General features: G+C 51.2%; 1 protein-coding gene across 1 annotated transcript; it reads right to left on the bottom strand.

Moving 5' to 3' along the window:
* Positions 1 to 1,727: 1,727 nt before the first annotated feature.
* GLTP (glycolipid transfer protein) lies at positions 1,728 to 25,046 on the bottom strand. Its single transcript, XM_082668037.1, has 5 exons — positions 24,836 to 25,046; positions 8,725 to 8,783; positions 7,611 to 7,744; positions 4,705 to 4,855; positions 1,728 to 2,893 (listed from the first exon to the last, which is right to left on the bottom strand). The coding sequence occupies exons 1-5, from the start codon at positions 24,936 to 24,938 to the stop codon at positions 2,711 to 2,713; spliced, it is 630 nt and encodes a 209-aa protein (XP_082524163.1). The 5' UTR covers positions 24,939 to 25,046; the 3' UTR covers positions 1,728 to 2,710.
* Between the last annotated feature and the right edge of the window lie 6 nt (positions 25,047 to 25,052).

The raw sequence follows: 25,052 nt of genomic DNA, 5'->3' as shown, positions 1-25,052 counted from the left end.
TTAATATAAGCCTCACAACCTGTGAGATGGGTGTTAGCAAGACCCCCATGGTACAGAAAAGGAAATGGAGGCTTTTTTATGGAGAAGTGAGCTTCAGTTCCTTGTCTGTAATAGAGATGTATTAAGACAGATTTGAACTATTGCTCATGAGGTTTAACTGAATGCAGCAACAAGTGAGTAAAGAGTCAGCCGTTGTCAAACTTTGGGGCTCGCTCAGGTTTCCGTGCACCATCATGTTAACCTGGGTCACATCCGGGGCTTCCCACGGTGGGAGTGTCCTGGCAGGATGTGTGCTGGAAGGCGGGCTCACTCTGTCTGCTGGCACCGGAGTGGGCATGGCTGGGGGGAGATATGGAGTCAGATGTGAACTCCCAGTGCCCCCAGTCCTGGCAGGATCACCCTAGCCGAGTCCTCTTGAACCCCTGGGGGGTTCAGTTTCTTCATCTGATAAATGGTGTTCCTGATGCCCACATGTCAGGGCGCTTGTGAAATGATGCATGTGAAGCACTTGTGCAGGGCCTGGTATACAGCTGGTGCTCAATGTGTTCCTTCCTCCCTGCCCCGGGCAGAACTCAGTCCCACTTTGACAAGGATGAAATGAGAAGGCATACATGCACTGCTGGCTTTGTCTCTGGGGTCAAAAACCCAAAGGGCTCCTGGGGCCAGGCAGGTACCAGGACTGAAGGAGGCTCTCCTGGGAATATTCTGACCTTCCACAAAGAAACTGCCTTCCCGGTCTCACTGTATTATGTTGAAAACACGAAGAAAAGCTCTTGTTTTAAAAGGAATACACAGAATTTTACAATTTTGTTGGCAGAATTTTATATCCAAAGAGAAAAATCCTAAAAAGCAGTTCGAGTTTAGAAAGATCAGTGGCATTCTTACTATCAGCAAACTTAGAAAATATAATAAAATCAGAGACAGCAAAAAACTTAGTTCAGGCATCCAACCTTTGGCCACATCAGAGGCAGCCTTCCGAACCGGATATCCAACGGACTGTGCACAAGACCCTTGAAGGCGTTCCATAATTTTCAGGGTCAAATTCAAATCCCTCAGTGGCATGATGTCTCATATACACACAGCCTGCTCTGGGTCAAGCCACCAGGACATTGCCGATGATTTGCAGTGTCCCCTCCTTCTCCTCCTCTACCGGGATCTTCCCAACCCCAACCCTTCCATCGAGGTTTAGCGTCATCCCAGGATTTGCCCCCCCACACACACCTGTAGCCCCAGGCTCCCTCTGGGCACTGACCACTCTATATCATCACTGGTGATTTACTGGTCCATCTTGCCCACTAGACTATCAGTTCTGTAGGAGCAGGAATGAAGTAAAACATTTCCTTCTACATTTGACCCTAGGAACAGAAAAAGCATCAGCCCACGATAAACTCCGATAACCAATGGTCACAGGGTTGGGGAGGCAACAGGGATTGGTGGGGACTGAGGCAAAGTGGAAAATTTATCCACCCACTCCCCGCATCCAGCCAAGGGGGCAGTCATCTCTCAGCTCCTGACAGGCAGTCTGATTTTTCAAAAGAAGCTAGAAATCAAGATTTTTCTGTGACATGTCCCCAGTTTCTCGATGTGGCAACAAGTTCTATTTTTTTAAACCAGAAATAGGACCTGGAGGCCAGAAAACAGGTCCTTGGCTTATCCCCAGTTGTAACCTCTGATTCAGAAAAAGAACAGAAAAAAAAAAAATCAAGAACAAAAAGAGCACACCAATGTGATTCCAAAATAGAGATTTATTTATTAAGGATTATTTAGTTTCCACATAAAAATCACCAATTGTTCCTCACTGGGTTTTTAACACACGTCAGTTCTTTGGGGATTGCTCTGTTCGCCCCAACACTTTCAAAGATACAGCTCTTTTTAGCGCCAGGAAGGACAGTTAAGGCAGCAAGGCGTGTTCTTGGGTTCATCCTCTCCCCCTTGAAAGAATACACATGGTAGGTAGTTTCTTAGGTTGGAAAAGCCGTCCCTGAAGAAGATAATTATGGAGAAGAATGCAAATACAGTCATCTATGGTCAATTATTTGTGCCTGATAGCTTTAAAATAACCCTCCCCTTGGTCATCAAAGGCTTGCTGGTTGGTTTCAGCTATAAAAACACTGTCTAGCAAAAGACAGTAAGAAAGAGCAGGCTCTAATGACAGTGCTGTGAGGTTGGGCTGTGCAAACCACTGAGAACACACACCAGTCTGCTTTAAAAAAAATCCCACAACAGGGGCCCTGTATAATTTCAGATCAAACCCCCTCGTGGTCCTTAAAATACCCCAAACGTCATTCAGCCAGATCCTCAGAAGGACACATGCCTATTTTTAAAGTGAGGAGTCTGACACCAGTTCCCCCAGAGTCACGCTCCGCATGGGGTGGTGGTGGGAAACCAAAAAAACCCTAGGACTTGATTTATTAGAAACATTAATCAATTTTTATCACACTGAAATGAAGGCATAAAGTCAGTCTGTGCTGTCATGAAATTCAGAAGTGAGATCGTTATTTATTGCTCCAGGAGGATAGACCCCAAAAGTGACTTTTAAAAGAGCAGGGCCGGTCCCCTGTAGACCCTGGTCCGTCTCTGGGCTGCTCTGGGGGGCGCCTCAGGCTGGGGGTGGCCGGCCGGCTGGATTCACAGTGATTCGGGTTTGCCTGTTCCTGCGGGGGGCTGTGGTCAGGGGCATGTGGCCCGGGGTGCCCGCTGAGGGTCTGGCCTACACCTTGTAGTTGAGCTCAGCATTCATCTTGGTGTACATCTCGTAGATGACGTCGATGGTGGCTGTGTAGTTGACCAGGAAGAGGCGGACCTTCTCCAGGCATTCCTCTTCCGTCACGTTCTGGCCCTTGGAGAGTGCTTTGAGGAGGTCGGACTTATAGGGGGCCGCGTACAGTGCTGCCTTGAGACGGGTGAGAGGGGGGTGCTCAGTGTTAGCGGAGGGGGAGACCCTGAGCCACCGGGCCAGGCCCGTCGGGGTTCTGGGAGGGGACTCCCCAGAGGTCCTTGCTGGGCAGGGGTCTGTGCTATTCGTGGTGCTGGGCGGGAAAGGCCAAGGGGGATGTGTGTCCCCTTCTACTCCGGTGAGAGACAGCAGGAAGTTTTGGGGACAGACAGACCTGGGTTCAAATTCCAGCTTGTGCCGCTGACTGGCGGTGAGCCTTGAGCAAGTTACTTAGCCTCTCTGAGCCTCAGTTTCCTTATCTGTAAAATGGGGATAATAATGACACCCACCCAATCGGGCTGCTTTGTGAGGATTAAGGAGGTCATGCCAAGTGCTCAGCACAGCCCCAGGCACATAGCAGGTGCTCGGCATGGACGAGCCTCTTCCCCCGGGGCTCCCTGCCCTGGAGAAAGTGAACCGCTTCCTTCTGAGACCCCACCTTTCTGAGCCGGGGAGAGGATGGCTGATCTGTGCTGTTCCTCTTTTGTCCTTCAGGGGGTGATACTTCCCTAAATTTCAGGGCTTCCCTGACAACTTGAAAAGTCCAGAGAACCGGACATACACAGAATTTCAGAGCCAGAAGGAAAAGGATGCAACCGGATAAAAAGCTTAGGCTACAAGCCTTTTGAGAAGGTGAGGAAATTACAGATAATAACGTTATCATTAGGAGTCAAAATAGAAATAGCTTCAATTTGCTGAGTGTAAACCACACGCCAAGAACTTTATACAGAGTGACACGCTGACTCTTCACAATGAGACTGTGAGGCAGGGCCTATTTTATACCCATCTGCAAGATGAGGATACTGAGGCTCAGGAGGTAGAATCCCAGCTGCCCGTTTTTCTTACTGTGTGACCTCTAGCAAGATCCTAAACGTCTCTGGGCGTCAGTTTCCTCATCTGTGAAATGGAGGCAAGGACAGTACCTCTCGGTGCATTCGTGAGGATCACCCTCCGCCGGCAGCCCGCCAGGCCAGGCATCCGGCACACATGGTTATTACTGAGGGGGTGGTCGTGAGGCCTTCAAGGGGGAGGGGGTCTGCCGGGGATGGCGGGGGACAGGGCTCTTGCGGTGCCCTCCCAGGATGAGCACTGTCCCCAGCCCTGCCAGGGCAGATGGCCCAGATGTGGCCCTATTTCCTGCCTGGATCCAGCAGATTCCCGACCCAGCCTACCCTCGACCTGTGCCACGTGGGACAGAGACCAGCCCTCACATGCCGGTTCTCACGGGAGTGAGGAAGAGCGGGTGGTGGGGGCTTCAGGAGGGAGGGCAGCACGACAGTGTGCAGGGCAGCCCGAGGGCTCTCCACACGTCCCCAGTGGACCTCTCCCAAAGCCGGGCTGGTGCTGAAGGCCCGTGGTCATCATCACCCCAACGCAAGTCACCAAGAGCCTCGTGGGCCAACGTTCTTTCAGCAGACGCCCCCGTGGGCACAGGGGCCCTTCCTCCCCTCCCCACCCCAGTGCGAGGGTCCCAGCTGAATCCAAGGGGCCAGTGAGGCCAGCCCACCATCAACCTGACAGCCTCAGTCTCTGCCATGCTTCCTCCCATGGCATCCCAATCAGGCCCCTCATCAGAACCACCACGGAGCATCTAGGAAAATGCCCACCACGCGGCAGGGGTCCCTCGGAGCGCCAGCCTCACCCCAGATGGACAGGGGAGCCCTTCCTGAGCCGGGGTGGGAGGGGGGCGGGGCCCGCAGCCACAGGGCGCGGGGCAGAGGGCGGGCCCCGCGAGCCGGTGGTCCTTCCGGGCCTGCGGCGCGGCTCACCTGGAAGATCTTCTGCACGATCCAGCCGTGGTACTTCTTGAGGGCCATCTCGTAGGCCTTGGTGGCGTTGACGCGGACGAGGCTGGGGTGGTTCTCATCGCGCTCGCCGTCACAGATGCTCTGGAGGAACACCTGGATGAAGCGCAGGCCTCTGCAGCCGGAAGGGAGACTGCGCTTCAGGGCCCTGTACGCCCCCGTCGGCACCACCCGCCAGCGCCGCACGCGGAGACCCGGATGCGCTCTGTATTAACCTCCTACAGTGAGCCGGGGGCACGGACACCCCAAAGGGAGTGACGATTCCTCCGCTGTCATGTGTCTGCAACAGCTTCCGTGTAACGTGACTCCCCGGCTCACATCACATGTCCCAAGTACCTCGTCTATACCAAGCCTGAGGCCAGTCCCTGTTGGGCTGTAAGGTCTATGAGGGCAGGGTCTGGGCCTGTCTTGCCTATTTCCATGGCCACATGGCCATCAGTGCTTGAGGAATGAAGCCGGTCAGTGCAGGGTTGAAGCTACAGCTCTGGTCCTCAAAGGGCTCAGGAACCATAGACCAGGGACATGCTGAGAACACAGGCGAGTTTGACCCTGTGGGTTCCCCGCCTCCATCACTGCCTGAGCCACGGTCCGCATCCTCCAATGGCCACTTGAGCCCTTCCTCTGGGGTAGGATGATGCTTCAAGAGCCAGAAGAAGGGTGTGGGTCACGGCAGGGTGACCAAGTTGAAAATCAGATCAGTACTAGCCCTTTAATCCACCTCATTTCATCTGCTCCCCTCAGCCCTGTGAGACTAAGTTCAGCATGACCTGCCCACTTCACAGAAGGGAACACAGAGGTACCCCAAAAGCTCAATCAAAGGCCGGGATGTGAACCCAGCCTGTCTCACTCCCCAGCTGGGGTCCTCTGCTCCCTCCCTGCAGGGCGGTAGGATTCAGGTTGGGGGGTTCTTAGGGGCAAGTGTTCTGGGCCCGAGGACTAAAGGAATAAAAGTTAAGCTTTATCACCTATGAGGTGAAGGGAAATACTCCATGCTTGGATCACAACCCTCAACCATTGGGGATCAGCCTGGGGTGTGGAAGCGAGCTTGGGGTCCAGTCCCAGCCCTGCCCTGGCTGACCACCTCTCCTGAGCCCCTGCCTCTCCCAGCCCAAATGATCCCCCTCTAACCAGCAGCTGGGACGATTCCTTCTCAAGCCCCATCTTACCCTGTTGCCAATGGACTTCATGCCCCTCAGTGGCTCCCTAGCACCCCTGAGGAGGCTGGAACTCATCCTTGTCCAATCCCATCTCAACTTTCCCTGCTCCTGCCTTGCATCCCGGGCCCTGGCTAGACCAGATCTTCCTGGAGGGGCAGATATGCTGTGCCTCTCCTGCCCTCCCAAGGCCTCTGCAAGGCCTCTTCCTCTTGGAACCCTCCTGTTCCCTGCTTGGCGATTCTCCTCCAGGAAGCCCTCCCTGATTTCTCTCTGCTCCAGGGTCTGATAACCAGCTGTCAGGATCTGCCCACCAGCCTGACCCCTTGCCCAGGCTGTGATACCCTAAGAGGGACCACGCCTCTCCAAGCAACATCCCATGCACCCGGCACCATGCACAGCACACAGCAGGTGCTTATTATGTGCTCGATTTGTTGACATCCACCGGCACGTGCTCTCCCAGTCACCTGGCTCTGCCCACGTCTGATCTGGACACAAACCATCTAACTGATCTGAACGTCACTCTCTGGCTTGCTCTTCCTGAAAAACCTATGGAAGCTGCCAATGGATAGACCCAGGGGCGTTCCTTATTCCAGGTCTGTGAGTCTCTTGTTGACAGATAAGAGTAGGTAGCTCAGTGGGGGCGAGTCATAAAATAGGCCATAAGGTTGTTAATTATAGCCCACTTACCCCCTGATGCCCACACAGGCCACACCCTCCAGGGAGCAGATTCTTCCTGTTCTGTTTCACCAAAGAAGTGCGTGGGGGTGGGGGTGGGGTAGCTTCAGGAAATGGAGACAGAGACAGGGGAAGAGCGCCTTTCCTGGCTCCTGACTCCAGGCCCCAGAGAAAGGGCAACATTGGGAACATCCGTGGGGCAGAGAATGGGTCCCTGGCTTCACAGTTGTTGCCAGGGACTGTGGAGTTTGCACAGCTAAAGGAGAATTCTGGAGCTGGTAGAGAGCAGGGTGATCTCAGCAAGCAAGCTGCCTGGCCTCTCTGAGCCTCAATGGCTTCATCTGTAAGATGGAACAATTGTATGCGGCTCCAAATATGTGCTATGAGGACAATATGTATCACGGTTACAAGCACTGTCAACTCTGGGGTAAGACTGTCTGAGTTCATATCCCATATTGGGGTACCCTGCCCCCAGGCCACAGGACGAATTTGTGCAAATTAGAGTTCTTTGTCCTCAAGATGCTGTATTTCTGTCAAGAAGCTGTCATAATATACAAATCTACCATGTGTGTGATGTGACCGGCCCTAGACGGAACATCTTTGTGCAGTGTACAACCTGCACAGCTGTGCTCAGCCACTCACTCCCAGCACTGCCACTGTGCCCTGGGCATGTGATTTGGCCTCCAGAAGCCCCAGCGGCCTCCTCTGGGAGATGGGGATAACCACACCTAACTCACAGCACATGAAATGTGATTGGGTGTCTAAACAGCTTAGCACAACGGCCAGAGTACCCGCCGGCTTGCTATGCCTCTGGTGGGGCTGGAACAAGCAAGGAAGCGTCACCATCAGGCTGGCCTTGGCCCCCAGGGTGCTTTTTCTCTGTCACTAACTAGCTTTGCACAAGAAGAGCGCCTATGTGAAAGACAGGAAGTGCCCGTCCTGCCCCCATGGGGCAGTGGCGGGGTTGGCTGTCCCTCCTCTGAAGAGCAGGACTCCGGGCCCACCAGCCACACACACCCAGCCACCTGAGCCCATCACCTCTTCAGCCACATCAGCGCCAGCGTGGCCCCCACTTTGGGCCACTCTGCTCCATACATTTCCTTCTCCACCTCCAGGATGTTCTGCAGGGTCCGGAACTTGGCCGGGTCGGTGTCATACACAGCTTTGATTTTCTGAAACAGAGCACACAGGGTTTCCCCCTTAGGAAGGCTGCCCCCATAGACGGCTGCCCGCGTGCTGGGTGGAGGGGCACCCCGCCAGAGCCTCGCTCTCCTGCCCCCCAGTGCCAGGACCTGCAGCGGGGCTTATCATAACAATAACCATGACTGTTCGCATTTGCAGGACTTGCGAAGTACTTTATGGGCACAGCCTCATTTGATCCTCACGGCAACCCTGATGCTGCTGTCATAATTCCAATTTGCAGATGAGGAAACTGAGGCTCAGAGAGGGGAAATGACGTGCACAAGGTCACATAGCTGGTGCAGGTGCGAGTGGGTTCCAGCACTGGCCAGGCCCCAGAGTCCACATTCTCCAACCACTACTGACAGCGCCTCAAACCCCAAGCATCTGAAGTTTCGCTTTTGTGGACAAATGGAAATAGGTTCTTAGGATTCTGAGATGTCCAGGAAGAAGGCTCCTGAGTTGGAGGCAGGCAGTTTGGATGTGAATTCCACCTCTGCCACTTCCGTGCTATGAGCCCCTCAACAGCTCTGAGCCTCAGCTTCCTCATCTATAAAATGGGGATAATGACACACAACCAGCCTCAGAGTGGATCCTCATGGGGGGAGGGTCAGTGGCTACGGGATGCCATCCGGAACTCTCAGAATTGGGGAAGGGAAGGGCAGGGTCAGTGCACCTGTGGACCTTGGAGTTTATTTTTTGTTTGGTAGAGTGAATACAAGAACCAGCAGGTTCCTTCTCAGGTCAACCCTCCAGACTGTGGTCCTAGTTTGGCTATGACTGGATGGCATGACCGCAAAGAGGACCAAGAACCTGGAGCTCCAAGTCAGAGAAGCTGGGGCCCAGGCCCATTTCCACATCTCCTTCCTGTTCCTCAGCCTGGGGAACTTGCGGCAGGGAGCAGGGCACTGGTGACCAGACGGGATTATAGAGTCCTGATCTGGGTACCGGGGCTGTAGGGCCAAGTACGTACTGTGATGTTGCCACTTATGTCCACCTTGATGGGAGTAAACACTGGGGAGCCGAGGCAATCTGGGGACAACACAAGAAGAGAGATTTAGATTCCCAATGAGGGTGATATTCAGGACCTCCATGGGCCATGGGGACAGGAGGGGAGGTCACCTGGTGTGTTTAAGGAAAGGCAGAGCTGTTTGTTAAGTACTAAAATGGTTCATGGGCAATCTGGAGTGCTGGGCTCTGAGTGAGACCAGTTTCTTACTGCAGGACTTGTCAGAGCCTTTAAAATACACCTGGACTAGGACTTCCCTGGTGATCCAGTGGTTAAGACTCCGCACTCCCAATGCAGGGGGCCCGGGTTTGATCCCTGGTCGGGGAACTAGATCCCGCATGCTGCAACTAAGAACCCACATGCCGCAACTAAAAGAGGCCGCATGCCACAACTAAGACCTGGCGCAGCCAAATAAATAAATAAATACTAAAAAAAAAAATACAACTGGACTATCTAGGGGGCAAACCGTTTTGTCCACAGCACCCTCTCTCTCTAAGACAAAATGTTCTATATTTGCACCATCTAACATGGGCCACATGTAGCCTTTGAGCACTTGAAATGTGGTGAGTGTGATCGAGGGACTGAATTTGTAATTTGATTTAACTTCCATTCATTTAAATTTAAATAGCCACACGTGGCCAGTGGCTACCTAATTGGACAGCACACTGCAGAGTATCTTGCAAAACTAACACTCTAAGAAACCATCTTGGCTGACATGGCGGAGGCCACGAATGAACCAGCTGGCCAGGAGGCAGCTCGAGGAATCTTACGAGCTGGAAGAAGAGCTCGTTCACCAGCTTCTTTTTTTTTTTTTTTTTTAATTTTTATTGGAGTATAGCTGCTTTACAATGTTGTGTTAGTTTCTACTGTACAGCAAAGTGAATCAGCTATATGTATACACATATCCCCTCTTTTTCGGATTTCCTTCCCATTTAGGTCAGCACAGAGCATTGAGTAGAGTTCCCTGTGCTATACACTAGGTTCTCATTAGTTATCTATTTTGTATATAGTAGTGTATATATGTCAATTCCAATCTCCCAATTCATCCTACCTGACTCATTCACCAGCTTCTAAGGAGGAAGTGAGCTGGCGACCCAGAGGCCCCACCGCTCTGAGACTCTGCATAAGAGCCCAGGAGAACCCACCAGGAGTGGGACTCTGGTCACTTAGCAGAGCTCGATGAACTGGGGCTCCATACCCGCTCTGCACACCCTGGCAGTGTGGGCTTGGTCATGTCCCTTCTGCTCTCTGAGCCTCAGCTTTCCCATCTAGCAAATGGGCCAACAGAACTGATCAGAGCTGCTGTGAGGATGATGTGAAACAACCCACTTCCAAGACACAAATTTTGTTCACCTCTGGAATCGGAATGTTCTTAACTGGAGGCGTTTTTCCTGTCTTGGTGGTTCATAAAACAACAGAGCATTTTAAAATAGGTGGCACCTTTAAGTTGATCAAATGTGGACCTAGAAACTGGCAGTGCCTGGAACTCAGGGCTCCATGGGAAATGTGAGCTGCCTGTGGACTGTCCCTCTTCCTTTCCCTCCTCTGTGATCCCCCAGCAGGCTGTCACAGGGACCAGAGACAGCCCACAGGTCAGAGCCCCCTGCTAAGGGCTGGGCACGGAGGAAACACATGGGGAAGGGCCAGTCCTCTCCTGAGCAGACTCAACAAGGACTTCACCTCAGAGCCTAAAGACAGCTGTGCTTCCCCAACGCCTCTCACCATCCTCGATACAGAGCCCAGGGGGCAAAGATGCCCAAGCAGGACGCAAGTGGGTACGAAACCCACGGCGGGGAAACACCAGCGCCAGCTTCCCCTTGTCCGCTGGCCAGGCTGGGGCCTCGGTGTGCGTGCCAACTGACCGCATGGGGCGGAGGACTGGGGGAGGGACACCTGTGGGCTGAATTCCACCCAAGGTGACCCAGCACACCTGGCCGGCCATCTGGAACATTCTAATCGCAGCTGTTACAAAAAAGGTGCATTGGGGAAACAGCATTGGACGTTATAAATGAAATACCCCAAAACCCAATGGAAAGAAGGTCGGGTAGATATCCAGACACCCTGGGTTTGAATCCAGTTAAGCAAGTCTCCTGTGCCTCAGTTTCCTCACATGTCAAATGGGGCAGCAGTGGTACTTATTTCATAGGGTTGACATGGGGATTAAAATGCACGCACTGAACGCATTTAGCAGAGTGGCCAGCACAGGAACCCTCAGTACACGAACTGGGACCATCTTTACGACTTTGTAGCATGACCAGGGCCAGGCTCCACGGTCCAGCAAATGTCACCCAGGCTCGGAAGGCACCAGGTCCGTCAGGACCTCTGCTGAGTGGGAACACTGGTGCCCCTGCCACCTCTACTCTCCTACCTCCCGACTGAGGCCCTCATGGGGCCCGGGCCCGGGGCCTTGCCCCACTGCAGGCTCCCGGGCACAGAATCCTCGGGCCAAGAGGTGAGCCCACTGCTCTCAGCTACCGGCCTCTCTCTCACGCCCGTGGGAGCACATCTCCATCCACGGGGTTACGCTGGACCTCCCCCGGGGTGGCCACAGGAGCTGCTCTGAGGTGCTGGGTCGGGGGATGCAGGCTGCCTGTCCCACCTGATCTTGGGCGCTCTGGACTCCCAGGTGGACCTGCCAAGGGCATTAATGAGGTAATGATTCCACCCACCCTTTCATCTTCCCTGATGTATCGCTGACCTCATCCTGCAAGGCCAACCTGGGAGTCTGTGCAATTTGCTAGCCCTGTAACGTGTTCTCTCCCGGGACATTTACCACCGACTCCCCCAAAGGACAACGCATTCCAGACTTAAAATAAGAATGCAGGGGGCTTCCCTGGTGGCGCAGTAGTTGAGAGTCCGCCTGCCGATGCAGGGGACGCGGGTTCGTGCCCCGGTCCGGGAGGATCCCACATGCCACGGAGCAGCTGGGCCCGTGAGCCATGGCCGCTGGGCCTGCGCGTTCGGAGCCCGTGCTCCGCAGCGGGAGAGACCACAGCAGTGAGAGGCCCGCGTACCGCAAAAAAAAAAAAAAAAAAAAAAAGAATGCAGGGAATTCCTGGCGGTCCAGTGGTTAGGACTCAGCGCTTTCACTGCTCAGGGTAAGGGTTCAATCCCTGGTCAGGGAACAAAGATCCCACATGCCAAGCGGCATGGCCAAAAAATAAATAAATAAAAAGAAACCTCCTTTAAAAAAATAATAATAATGCAAGACAGCCAGGACTCTCCACCACTGGAGACTCTTCCCCTCTTGACTAGGCAACCAAGGGTCACCAATTCCGAGCCTCACAGGAGCCGGGCAGGTGCCATGGATGGGCAGCATAGGGACTGGCGAAACCCTTCCAAAGGGGGACTTCTCTGGTGGCACAGTGGTTAAGAATCCACCTGCCAATGCAGGGGACACGGGTTTGATCCCTGGCCTGGGAAGATCCCAGATGCCGCAGAGCAGCTAAGTCCGTGCACCACAACTACTGAGGCTGCACTCTAGAGCCCTCGAGTCACAACTACTGAGCCCACACGCCACAACTACTAAAGCCAGCGTGCCTGGAGCCTGTGCTGCGCAACAAGAGAAGCCACCACAATGAGAAGCCCGCGCACCGCAACGAAGAGTAGCCCCTGCTCGCCGCAGCTAGAGAAAGCCAGCGCACAGCAACGAAGACCTAGCTCAGCCAAAAAAAAAAAAAAAAAAACCCTTCCAAAGGGATGGCCAATGGCTTCACCTCCACATCTTTCAAAATGTATTCCAAAGACATGAGGTGGATTGATGGATGGATGGAGAGGTGGATAGAGAGGTATGGTCAGGTATTAATGGTAGAATCTACGTGACAGATTCATGAATATTCACTGTAAAATTCTTTCAATTTTGCTGTACATTTTCTTTTTTTTATGGGTATACTATTTTATTAACATTTAAATTTCACCAAGAGTTCACTAGCCATTTGTTCAGATTTTTAAAGACAAAATGGGCAAACAGCTTTAAGGCTGCGATGTATTTAACACTGCACCATATATTCACCAACTAGTCAATCGAAGGGGTATGACTATACCCTTAGGAGCACCAAGTATAGGAACAAGCCCTGGAATTGGAAGACAAACTTGCCCCGCCATTCAGGACTGAACAGAGGTCTTTGGTTGCTGACAGAATCTCCCCTTGACTTCAGACTTGAGACAAACCGAGGGAGTCTGTCAGTATACACAAACCACTGCCTTCAGTAACAGGATGGACTGGCCAGAACCAGTTCAAATTGTGGACGCCAGTCTGAAGTGAGCAGGGTTGGCTGGAGGCTGGAAATGTCGCAGCTGAAAGCCAGCATCGGCAGATGACAGCAGCCATCTTCTAAAAATCGCTGATTCGTACACAAGTTCCTAAGATGCTTTTCCCAAACAGGGTTGCTGTATGTATTAAATTTTTCATATATAAAGTTGGAAAAGAATGTCAGACTTGGGACTTCCCTGGTGGTCCAGCAGTTAAGATTCTGTGCTTCCACTGCAGGGGCACGGGTTCAATCCCTGGTGGGGGAACTAAAATCCCACATGCTGTGCGGCACAGCCAAAAAAAAAAAAAGAACAAGAATGTCAGACACTTTTTTCTGCTCATAAAAGTCATACTTCTTCCTTCCACTTTTTCTCCAAGTCCACTGCACTGCTACCGTGATTGTGGTTCCACGTGTAACTCTGTTTTCCACCCATCCCTTCCATGGACTTGAGCTCAGAGAGGGCAGAGACCAGGGGGCCTCAGTCCGCCTCTGTGCCCCCAGCACCTGGCATGGAGCTGGACCCCAGCATGAATGAGGGGGCAGATCATAGGAAACTGAATCTAGAGGCACATTTCCTGCCAGGTTCTTTTTCTAGCCACTTTCTTATAGTGAAGATTGACCCAATGCACCGGGTCTAAGGACCCACGTGACTAACACGGCAGAGGCTATGAGAAGGGGCTTTGGCCTCAGTTTCCCCGCCTGGAAAGGGACCACCCCTGGAGAGTTGCTGTGATGGGGCAGGCGACATATGTGCCATGTGAGGGCCCTGAGCCTGGCCGTGATTTGATTCCCGCCACCGGCTGATGTTCGAGTAAAGCCATCCCACGTTGGAGATGCGGAAACAGAGCTTGGTGACAGATCATCATCAACCATGCGTGGGTGGCTTCCTAGCTTTTCCCAGCGACAGGTCACTGGGTGTGCATTTTAGACATGCACAGAATGTTATTCAGCTTCCCTGGCTCTAGAAACGGCTCTTGTGTGGTTCTGAGTGCCCGCCCCACCCTGCGATGGTGGGGAGAAAGGCTTTTTGTTTCGCCTTCTCCCGAGACTGTGTCACTCGGGTCATGAGACTGCCATGGTTGGCAGGAGCCAGGCCCCAAGGCAGCTGTTCTTGTGCGTCGTGGCTACCGTGCAGGCACAGAGCTTCTGCTCTACTGTAGGGTAGGATGTGGGGTCTGCATGGACTTCTGGAGCCAATTGTAGAGCAGAAGCAAGAGAGGGGAGAGTCGAGGGCTGCGAGATGGACCCCAGCAGAGGGAGGTGGTGAGGCCGACCGACCCCAGAATCCACTTCCCCGCTGCATGGGGCCGGGGCGAGGGGGCAATTGCTGGTAGGAAAGGCATCACTGTGTACACGTAGATGGGCACAGAGGAGTCGGGCTGGCAGCATCTGGGGGTGGGCCGCCTGTGATCAGGGGAGGAGCACGGTTGTGCTCCAGAGCCCCGGTCCTGGGTTCGGCTCTCAGCTCTGGTGTCTGGACAAGTGCCTGAACCACGCTGGGCTCAGGCCCCTCCCTTTCCAGAGCCCTGAAGTGCTGGGCAAACAGGAGGCGCTCCAGGTAAGCTGAAGCCAGCTTCAACACGCCTCATGGAAGGCTCTGGGTTTATGTTTGCTTTGGCGCAGCCCGAGGCCACCAGGCCCAGAAGAGCCAAGTGACTGGCCCAGGGTCACATAGCGAGAGTCAGGCACGCAGACACAATTAGCCAAGGCTGGTGCCACGACTTCCTCTAGCCTTTCTTTCTAGAACATTTCTATCTGTGTGTGTGAACTCAACAAAAGCGAAAGGACTCTAACGGGAAAACCCTGAAATGATTTTAACCCCCAAGCACACCGTGGCCTAAGCCTTGAAACGCAAACTGGCCGCTGCTCTGGATACGACACGACACAACATCCTTCTGGAGGGTTATCCAGCTTTACCTTTCCTACAGAATGCAGCCCTGCCTCAAAATTATTACCTTTCTTGTTTTACCTGTTTTGCAGTTAACTGAAACTTGTTTTTCATTGTTGTCAGCCAACAGGGTCTTTAGAATGACACCCAGAACCTGCCAGAAGGGAAGGGCAGGGGGTGGGGGGGCGGGGGGGCGCTCAGATGCTTTTCTCATTCATCAAAGGAAGTTGTCTCAAAAACAAAAGAAAAATCAGGTACAATTTCACCATCTCACTGCATGGAACCAACTCTAATAAGCACGTATTCCAAACACAGTCAAGCCTTGGTTACCTGGAACGTGTTGGCAAATGGCCCCTTCTGTTTAGAAGACTTTTCTAAGCATGCTACTCAACCCAAAAGGCATAAGGAAAAGACCAGTAAGTCTGATTACAAAACCCAGAAACCTTCTATATGGGATGGGGTCGGGGTGGGGGGAAATCCCATCACCAAACTAAGCCAAAGAGCAAACTGATTGGGGGAGGGGATGACCTGTGTAACAAATATCATAGACCAAAGACTATCATCCCTAATATGTAAAGAGCTCGAACAAATCAATAAGAAAAAAACAACAACCACCTTACAGAAAAATGGACAATTAAAAGAAGAAAGGAAAAGACATTTAATCTCAATAATAAAAAGAAAATAAAGCAGTGAAATATTTTCCATCTACCAAATTTTATGAATGTACCAACTTTCACATTCAGCCATTCTGGATGGAACTTCTCAAAATGTAACTCAAACGTCCCTGCCTTTGTACAGCAAGCCATTTGCAGTTCTCTAAACAGGGCCATCATCAAAAACAGGAATTATGATAAAGGTGTGGCCCACTGACGTCACAGGCTCCCTCAACTCTTCTCTAAATGGCCCTACATGGTATGTTTTCAGGGACTTAGGACAGTTTTTTTAAACTCCTCTTGTTTTCTCTGCAGTGCTTTGATTCTGCTAGATACTTGGAAAACAAATAGCTAACTTTGTCACCATTGCCTGCAAAATAAGAGGAAACAGTCACCAAGCAAGCATTCTGTGCATGACCTCTGTGACAGTTCTGCCCGGGTCTCTGTCATAGCTCAGATGGTTGAGATTGCCCAGACAGCAGAATTCCTCGTAAGCCAGCAGTCACCATATGCCACACAGAATCACATTCACTTCCTCTTTTTCTGGCCTCAACGTAGTTGGAAAGCACCTGCCATCATGCTCTGAGCAAGCCCCCAGCACATATCTGGAAATTTCCATCCAAGCTGCCCCTCAACACCTGCCTCTTCAGACAACCATATCTTCCAACAGGTGATGTTCCCAACATTAGGCAAGAAGGTGAGAGAACCGCCCCCGCCCTGGCCCGCCCTCTCATTTCATCTCAGGAATAATTTTCCTTCAAGAACAAAAAGCATTCCATTTTTAAGACGCACAGCTTCACTTTCAGCCTGTGTGATTCAGTGTGGGAACACCAGACCCAACCCATATATACTTATTTGAAAAAGGATGAAGAGTGTACCTGTGTCATGACTCTAGGAGCCTGGTTTGGGGAGGTTCTATTTCAAATTCAATTTTTTTTTTTTCAATAGCTGGATAATAAGGTTTCGTTGTTAAACACATGGGGCAGATTAACTTTACAGATCCTGGGTTACAAGGATCATAATGGGAGGCACTCAAATTACAGCTGATGGAGATGAATCATTTATTAATCCACGGGTATGTGTGTGTGTGTGTGTGTGTGTGTGTGTGTGTGGAGATGGCTCAGTCTGCAATAAGGCCTATTTTGAAGCATAAGAGCCCTGAGAATGCCCACCTTCCTAAAACTAGTTCCCATTCTAAATTCTACTATCCTAATATCTAAGAGAAAAGAATGTTTACAAAATGATGCTTTTAAAAATTACCCCCATGACATGCCAACTCTCTTTATCCAAAATTGACCCCTTTGTCAAAAACCAGCCTTCAATCGGGAATGCAGATGGGAAAATGATTTCTCTTGCTTGCTGTGTGGCCTGGGAGAATTTAGTTAAACTCTCTGAGCCTCAGTTTCCGCATTTGTAAAATGAGGCTAATACCAGGCCTCACCTCATAGTTTCTGGCTAAATTTTTTTTAAAGTATTCTTTATGATTATGATTATAATAACTATTATTCTACATTATATCATCATTCTTTAGAGAAGAAATCCAGAAAAGAGTGATTCCAATGATTAAGAAATCAAAAGAGAAAGAGAGGAAGGGAGGGAGGAGAGAGAGGTAGGGAAAGAAGGTGTTATCAGTTGATTGATATGGGTAAAATTAACAGGAGCCCTTCAGTTATAAAATAAGGACCATGTATTCCTGACCATTAATGTCTGAGATCAGAAGGGAGTGGAGAAAGGAACTCGGGGGGACAGCAGTGCAGAAAAGGAATCATTTCTGAGCCAGGGGAAGTGTGAGCTGACTGCGGAACTGCAGGGACAGAAAGCAGAGGTTTTACAGGACTCTGGAGAGGGCTGATCCGTTGTAATGACTTTTTTTTTTAAATTTATTTATTTATTCATTTATTTAATTTTTGGTTGCATTGGGTCTTCGCTGCTGCACGTGGGCTTTCTCTAGTTGCAGCGAGTGGGGGCTACTCTTTGTTGCGGGGCGCAGGCTCCTCATTGTGGTGGCTTCTCTTGTTGCAGAGCACAGGCTCTAGGCACACGGGCTTCAGTAGTTGTGGCTCACGGGCTCTAGAGCGCAGGCTCAGTAGTTGTGGTGCATGTGGGAATACTTCCCGGACCAGGGCTCGAACCCATCTCCCCTGCATTAGGCAGGCGGATTCTTAACCACTGCGCCACCAGGGAAGCCCCCATTGTAATGGCTTTTAAAAGCTCAGATACAGTTAACACTGTAACAATTTAAAAAAAAAAAAAAAAAAACCCTGTTACAAGTAACTCTGTAAGAATGTAACACAAGGAGTTAACATCCATCCAGGCCATTTTAAAACTGAAACAATGCAACCTACATTTCCATTCTAATAAGCTCATTGAAATAAGCACACTGCCAGATGGGAACTTACTTCCTATCATTTCCCCTCCCCGACAAACAGCTCAAAAAGGCCCTTTCTGCTCTGGAAGACTTGTGGCAGGGCTGGCCCCCTACAAAGCCCTTACTAGCTGTGTGACCTGGTTAAATCCCTTCACCACTCTGAACCTTGGTCTCCTCTTCTGTAAAATGACACCAATTCCTCCTAACTCATAAGGTCATGATAAGGACTGGAAATGAGATATCGGCTAGTTCGATGCTTGGCACATGGGAGTCACTCAAAACAGGGGTTATGCTAGCTATGATGGGGTCATGCCTTATATTTTCCATGCTGGCTAAGATGGGGTCATGCATTATATTTTCCATGCTGGCTATGATGGGGTCATGCCTTATATTTTCCTTTACAAAGCCCTTTGTCACGCATTCTTTCCATTCCCTTTCAAGTCCCATGTTGGCTGGGCACCTACGCTCCGCCAGGCACATTGCTGGGGCCTGGGAGGCGATTCACAATGGGGCACTGTTCCTCCAAGAAGCCCTATGCGACAGACACCCCACAGATGAGGAATGAAACGGGGGCTGGATGAGCCAGCAGGTGACACAGTGGACGTTCGGGTCTTTTCCCTCTTTCTTCTCCATCCTCTTCCCTCCAGGAGCAGAGGCCAGACCTCAGTCCCTGACCTCAGGGCCGGACTTTTCTGAACCCAGAGGATCAAGAGGATCTCATCCTTATCACTGGGGGAACAGAGCAGGTGGGCACCATTTGTCCATGCTCTGCACTGGCCTTTGGATGTTATAAGTGAGAATTGCTTCAGTAGCCAGGCAGCTCAGCTGGCCCCAAGCCCTGGCAGCTGGTCACCAAGAGCCAGAGGCAGCTTGTTTTTGCAAGAACCTTGTTTCCCAAGGGCTGTGTGGCAAGAAGTGCAGAGTCTAAAGGTCTGATGATGTCTGTCCCACCTGTGCAAAAAGATGGAGTGATTCTGGGCATTGGGTGCCAACATCATCTGGGGGAGGCCGCCTCCTTTGGCCCTCCTGGGAGGCCCAGCTTCCGCCTTGTACAGTTGGGGCTGCAGGCTCAGAGAGGGGAACCACTAGGGCATGGACACACAGCTGGGGCACCATGGAAGCAGCACTCAAGCTCAGGCTGGCTGTTTGATGCCAATATCCATCTATCTAGAGACTTCGATTCATGGACTTCAGTGGACAATAGACCCAGGTTCAAAGCAACTTCTTCCCTCTAAGCCTCCAAAGCAGCCAGCTCATGGGCTGTTACACAGACGGATGGGATAAGACAACAGGGCCAGCGGCAGCCCTCTATACAGGTGTTACTTGGCTCTAACTTGGGCCAGGTGAGCTCATGAGCATGTCCCACCAGCACGCAGTAGGTGTTCCTCGAGGCTAATGAATCCTCACTCACTACTTGCAAACACACTTCCAATGGGTGAGAGGAGTCTGCAGGCCGGTTCAAACTTGCAAAACCCATTGCTGAAAGTGACTTATCCACCGCCCTCCGCAAAGTACATTGTTTCTTCCTCCTAGAAGCGGTCTACTTCCGGTTCCTACAGCATCCAGCTCTCAACAGACACTCAACCAAAATGATAACTAACCTGCTATTGGACGAGGGTTAATACAGTTTCTTGTTTCTCTTTCTTGGGATATTCTATACAAAACCAAAAATAAACATATATTTGTATCAACTTAAAAAACAAAAACCAAAAAAATTGTGGTCCCAAGTCCTGAAAGGTGCTTGTTGCAATGGTAGGAACAACTTCCTAGAGGCCAAGCGGGTGTGGGTGGGGCTGGTCCCCAGGCAGTTAATTCAATGTCTCAATTAAAGGAAAAACTGAGCTGTCTGGGGCCTCCCCACTGGATGACTTCCATGCCCCAGCTATCAAATCTGCGTTCAATTAGGCAAGAGATAGGGTCCCAGCATGGCAAGATGATTATGAGGCACGCAGCTCCAAGGAAACCTCCATAGCTGGTCTGGGGTTCCCAGTGTCTTGGATAAGCCACAGTGGAGCCAGCAGAGCTCCTGGACTTCGGTGGCCAAACAGGCTGGCTCCACTGACCAGACAGGAAGCCAGGAAAGCAGGCAGGCACAACAGCAAAAGCACTGCATGAGCAGTCCAGAGGCCTGAGTTCTAGTCTGGCTCTGTGGTCAATTGCTGGCTGTGTGACCTTGGGCAAGTCACCTAACCTTTCTGGCCTTGGTTTCTTTGGCTGTAAAACAAGATAATTCTGTGCCTCTGGGCCTGCCATTCCCCCACCCCACCCCCATCCCCGCCAAATAGAGCTAGCATTGAACCAAAGTGACGCAAAACCACTCTTTCTGGGGCTACTCTAGGACTGTTTCGTGAGTATCAGATATCTGTAAGGCTCGATTCTATGCACATCCATTTAATTAAGCTAAGAAGCCTGAAGGAAGTAAAATCACCCCTGGAATCTGGATCTCAAGAACCAAGAGGTAGAAATCATTACTTTCAGCTCCTGCATCTCTGGTTGCTCCCTAAACAGTGAGAGCAAACAGGTGTCACCTCATGCATCAATTCTAATGGACCTCGGAGTGGCCGAGGCTGTGTTTAGACTTAAAGGGGAGAAAAACAGTATCATGATTGATTATTAACGTCTGCCATGGGTACAGGATATGAGTTATGTATCTTAATTTGATTCTATATTTTAACTTAGAAAGAGAGAAGAAAGCAAAACACTTTTAGAAGAACCCAGAAAAATGGGAATGGAACCAAAAGCATTCACTCGACAGACATCACTAGCTCACCAAGTGCACTGAAATAACTCCAAGTGTCAGAATGGGGTAGATTCCATGGGAGTCAGGAAAGATTTTCCAGATGAGGTGACCCCTAAGCTGATTCCTTAAGGATAAGTGGAACCCAACCAGGTGAAAGGAAGGTGGTGGGCCAGAGAGGAGTGGTACCCGAGGCAGAGAAATTGACGCGGGTAAAGTGCCAGAGGCAGATGATGGCGTGGTACCCTCTGTGGGGCTGCAAGCCATTCAGAAAGGCTACAGCACAGATATCAAGGCGGGGTAACAGGGAGCCACTGAGGCTTCTAGGCAGGGAGTGACAAGACTAAATGACTAAGCCTCTCCCTCACCCTCCCTCCACCCCCCCATCCTCCAACTGCAAATGCTCTAGAACAGCTGCATAACTGACCATAAAAGATTAGAGAGCAGGGCCTCACAGAAGTCAGCTGCAAACTGATCAGTCAGAGGTGAGATCCAATTACTGGGTCAAGGTAAAGAAAGAAGATGGACAAAGGGCTGACCTCTAAGTGGACACAGCAAAACCTATAAAGCTCGGGAGACTCAGGCTGGAGATATGGAAGAGTTAGCCCAGGATACAGATGTTCTGAGCTACATCTGACCTGCAGCCCAACCAATTAGCATTCATCAAGCCCAACCAATTCTGTCCCAAACCACCACCGATGATGGTTTAAGAAAGGGGGTTGTGCTAACAGGTTAAAAGCCTTCACACCCTTCGACCCAGCAATTTCCCTTCTAAACGTTAGAAATAACCAAAGACGTATGCAAAGAAATATATACAAGAATGTTCACTGTAGCACAGTTTACAAGAGCAAAAAAACAAAAAGGAAGCAATGTAAATGTCCAACAGCAGGGGATTGGTTAAATAAATTATGGCCACATTCAAACAACAAAGTTCTAGGCAGCTATGAAAAATGCTGATTGATGGGTAAAGGTGGTTATGCTATATTGTTGGGTGTAAAAAAGCAGCTTATACATTTCCCCTTAAATATAGATGAAGATATAAATGGGTCTGAAATGAAAATACTCTGAAATGTCAGCATTGATTCTCTCAAATAACAATAACAACAACAACAAACTCTGCCTCAAAAGGTTGTGAGAGGATTAAGTGAATTCATCTACATAGAATGCTTAGCACACAGTAAATGCTCAATAAATGGCAGCGAGATTTTTAATTTATCATTTCTTCTGGTTCCATTTTCCTTTGAGAAACAGATCTTCCTTGCAGAATTAAAACTTTTAAAAAACACAGCTTTCAAAAAAAAAAACCCAAAAACCAAAAGAATCACAGCTTTCAGCCCTCTGCCCTATTTATATCAAGAGCGGTAGCTCTCAACCAAGGGTAACTCGGTCTCCCTGCAGATATTTTTGGTTGTTACAACTTGGAGAGATGGGGTGCTACTGGCATCTGGTAGAGAGAGGCCAGAGATGCCACTAAACGTCTTACAAAGCACAGGACAGACCCCCACCCCAAAGAATGGCCCAGCCCCAAATGTCAGCAGTGTCACGGTGGAGAAACCCTGATTTGGAGGAAACTGGCACCGAATGCCTTTCAGACTTCTTGTGTCCATAATCCCAGGCCTGCTCCATTCCAGAAACACACCACCCAGATCATCCAGGGGACCAGACGTTCCCAAGACCTAGACGAAGCCCGTGTGTCAGAGCTGACGGCGGATCTCCACCGACCCCTGAGTGCCAGAGAAAAGCCACTGGTGGGAGCATCCTCCTGAAGCTTAGACCCTCAGGAGGAACTCTCCCCCAAGAAGAGCCTGAGGCTTCAAAATGGATCATCACGTTTTTTTAAATAGTGCTAAGAATTATCCTCTGTGGGCCAACCCACTGAGGCCTCTGTATAAATGGTGGTTCTGTCAACAGATGTGACGGCCCACAGCACCCGGCTCGCAGCAAAGACAAGGGTCTTTTGAGATCAGGGAAAGGAGGAGGGGGTGCTCTCCAGCAGGGGCACCAGATCACCGCCAGCTCCAGCCGCCACCACCCCCCTTTCCTCTAAAACCGGCACGATAATCGCATCAAATGAGGGAGCCCCCAGATGCAGAACTGATGGGCAACCTTGCTGAAGGTGAGGGAGGAAAGGGCCACAGAGCTTAACTCGGGGTTTCTCCACTTTGAGATCCAGCTAGCATTTGGGGTTGGATCAGTTCTTTGTGGTGAGGGCTGTGTGTGCACTGGAGGATGTTTTCAGCATCCCTGGCTTCTACCCACTAGGTGCCAGTAGCATCTCCCCGTGCCCCTCACCACCCCGCCCCCCTCCCAGGTTGTGACAACCAAAAATGTCTCTAGATATTGCCAGATGTCCCCTGAGGAGGCGAAACCGCCCTCAGTTGAGAACGACTAGCTTAAACAGATTCTGAATCCTTGTTCAGGGCAAATGCTCATAGAACCAAGGAGGGGGGAAAAACCTGTCACAAAAATCAACAACTCCTCAGTGCTCAAACCAGATAGCTCCCAAGCTCCTGCCTGGAGAGTCAGTGTTATCTCAACACTGAGATACAGGAAATACGAATGTTTTATACATTTAACAAGTTCTGACTGAGCACCTACTGTGTGCCAGGCACTGTTCTGGGTACCAGGGATGTAACAGTGGACGTAAAAGAGCCAGTCTGAGAATCGTACAAACCAACCAATGGCACTCACTCAAATACTACTCATTACTCAATTATCCACTCTATGAAGGAACCAAAACTGAATCCAGGAACTTGTATAACAACCACACATCTCCCCTTGCCAACAGCTAAGACCTGTTTGGCACTTAAGGCCTCAGAACTTTACACACACCACCTCATTTACTCTTTGCCGCTAGCCTAGGAGATCAGCATGCCCATTTCACAGATGGGAATGCTGAGGCTCAAGAGGTGGAGGAGGAGAGCTGGCACACGACTCCACGTAGTCACAACCACCCCAGAGCCCACGGCACTTCAGGGACTACTGCCCACCATGAGCCCTGGTCATCCACTAGGGGAGAAAGGGAGTGACTGTCCCAGGTGCCACTTCCCTTCAGTTCAAGTCAGTGTCAAGGTTCTGTCAGTTTGCCGGTTTCAGCTAGACTCTGCCCTCCGGACTGGTCTCTTCCTGCAAGGCCACCAAATGAAACAGCAGGGCGGGGTGCTGGGCAAGCCCACAAAGAAGAGGAAAAAGCAGAGCTCAGGTTTCAGCCTTTACTCAGGACCAGCAAAGCAAAGGGCAGGGGCCGATGGTACTGTCTTCAGTTTCCCATTTTCCATCCAGGGTGTGGGCTGGGCTGAGGGATGGGAGAAAGGAAGGTCTGCAACCAGCTCAGTGCTCCTATGACCTCCCAGGGCATGACATATGGAGGAGGGGTCTTTCCCTTTTGGACCCCATCCCAAGCACTCCATGTCTGATGTCGCCCCACATAGCAGCCCCCCTGTCCTGAACCCTGTTCTAAATGGAGGGAAAGCTTTAGGTGGTTCTCCCTAGGAACGGGCCCCAGAGTTTTGCGACTCCCTCCAAAAGGCCCCTCCTCACCCTGCCAGGCTTCCTGCCCTTGGAGTGGGGGTGGTGGGTGGTGTCTCTGATCTGAAATTAGGGAATTCTAAGGAAAGAAGTGTTCACAAGGTCCCATGAGGGAGAGGCTGGGAGAATTTACAGAAAAGAGGGGGTTTATGAAATGGGGGGGATTCATTTTAAGGGGAGGGAGTTGAGAGCCACTCTGAAAGGGAAGAGGGGGATGATAGGGTGAGAGATGTTTTCGGGGAGATGGGGGATTGGAGGATTGGGGATTTGGAAGAGTAGGGGTGTCTGTGGGGAGAGGACGACTGGGGTGCACCAGGAGGCGGAGAACTGCCAGCATCTGAAGGACATGTTGGCATGTGAGGTGTCTGGGGAGACAAAAGGGTTGGGAGAGTCTGAGGGAGATGGAGGATATGGGGATGGCTGGGAAGAGATGAAGGATGTGACATGTTCGGGGGAAAGAGGATTTGGGAGCGGGCAGGGATAGGGAAAATTTGGGGTGCTTGGAGAAAAAGGGCATCTTGGGTGCGTGGGGAATTAGGATTTGCGGTGTCTAGTTGAGGGATGGTTGGGGGATGCTCAGGAGAAGAAGGATGCGGGTGCGCTCTGGGTCAGGGCTGCGGGCCAGCTCCCCTCTTCACCCCGGCTCACCGAAGAAGGGCGGCAGGTGGGACACCGCCTCCAAGAAGGGCCCCGTCTCGATCTGCTTGTCCGCGGGCAGCGGCTTCAGCAGGTGCTCCGCCAGCAGCGCCATTTCGGGGTCGAGGCCCTTGGGGATGCCCCAGCCGGCGCCGCGGGCGTCCACACCGCCCCCCGGGCCGCCGCCGTCAGCTCCGGGGCCGTCACTGCCGCCCGCAGCAGGATCAAG

Source organism: Grampus griseus (assembly GCF_964374135.1).
Source record: "Grampus griseus genome assembly, chromosome: 12".
Taxonomy (NCBI): Eukaryota; Metazoa; Chordata; class Mammalia; order Artiodactyla; family Delphinidae; genus Grampus; species Grampus griseus.
The sequence above is the reverse complement of the archived record's forward strand: the minus strand, read 5'-3'. Positions and strand labels throughout refer to the sequence as shown.

Coding starts and splice junctions, on each gene's coding strand:
- GLTP (XM_082668037.1), bottom strand. CDS start 24,938: ATGGCGCTGCTGGCGGAGCACCTGCTGAAGCCGCTGCCCGCGGACAAG. Junction 8,784..24,835: donor CCACCTGCCGCCCTTCTTCG/GTGAGCCGGGGT, acceptor TGTTGTCCCCAG/ATTGCCTCGGCTCCCCAGTG. Junction 7,745..8,724: donor ACATAAGTGGCAACATCACA/GTACGTACTTGG, acceptor GCTCTGTTTCAG/AAAATCAAAGCTGTGTATGA.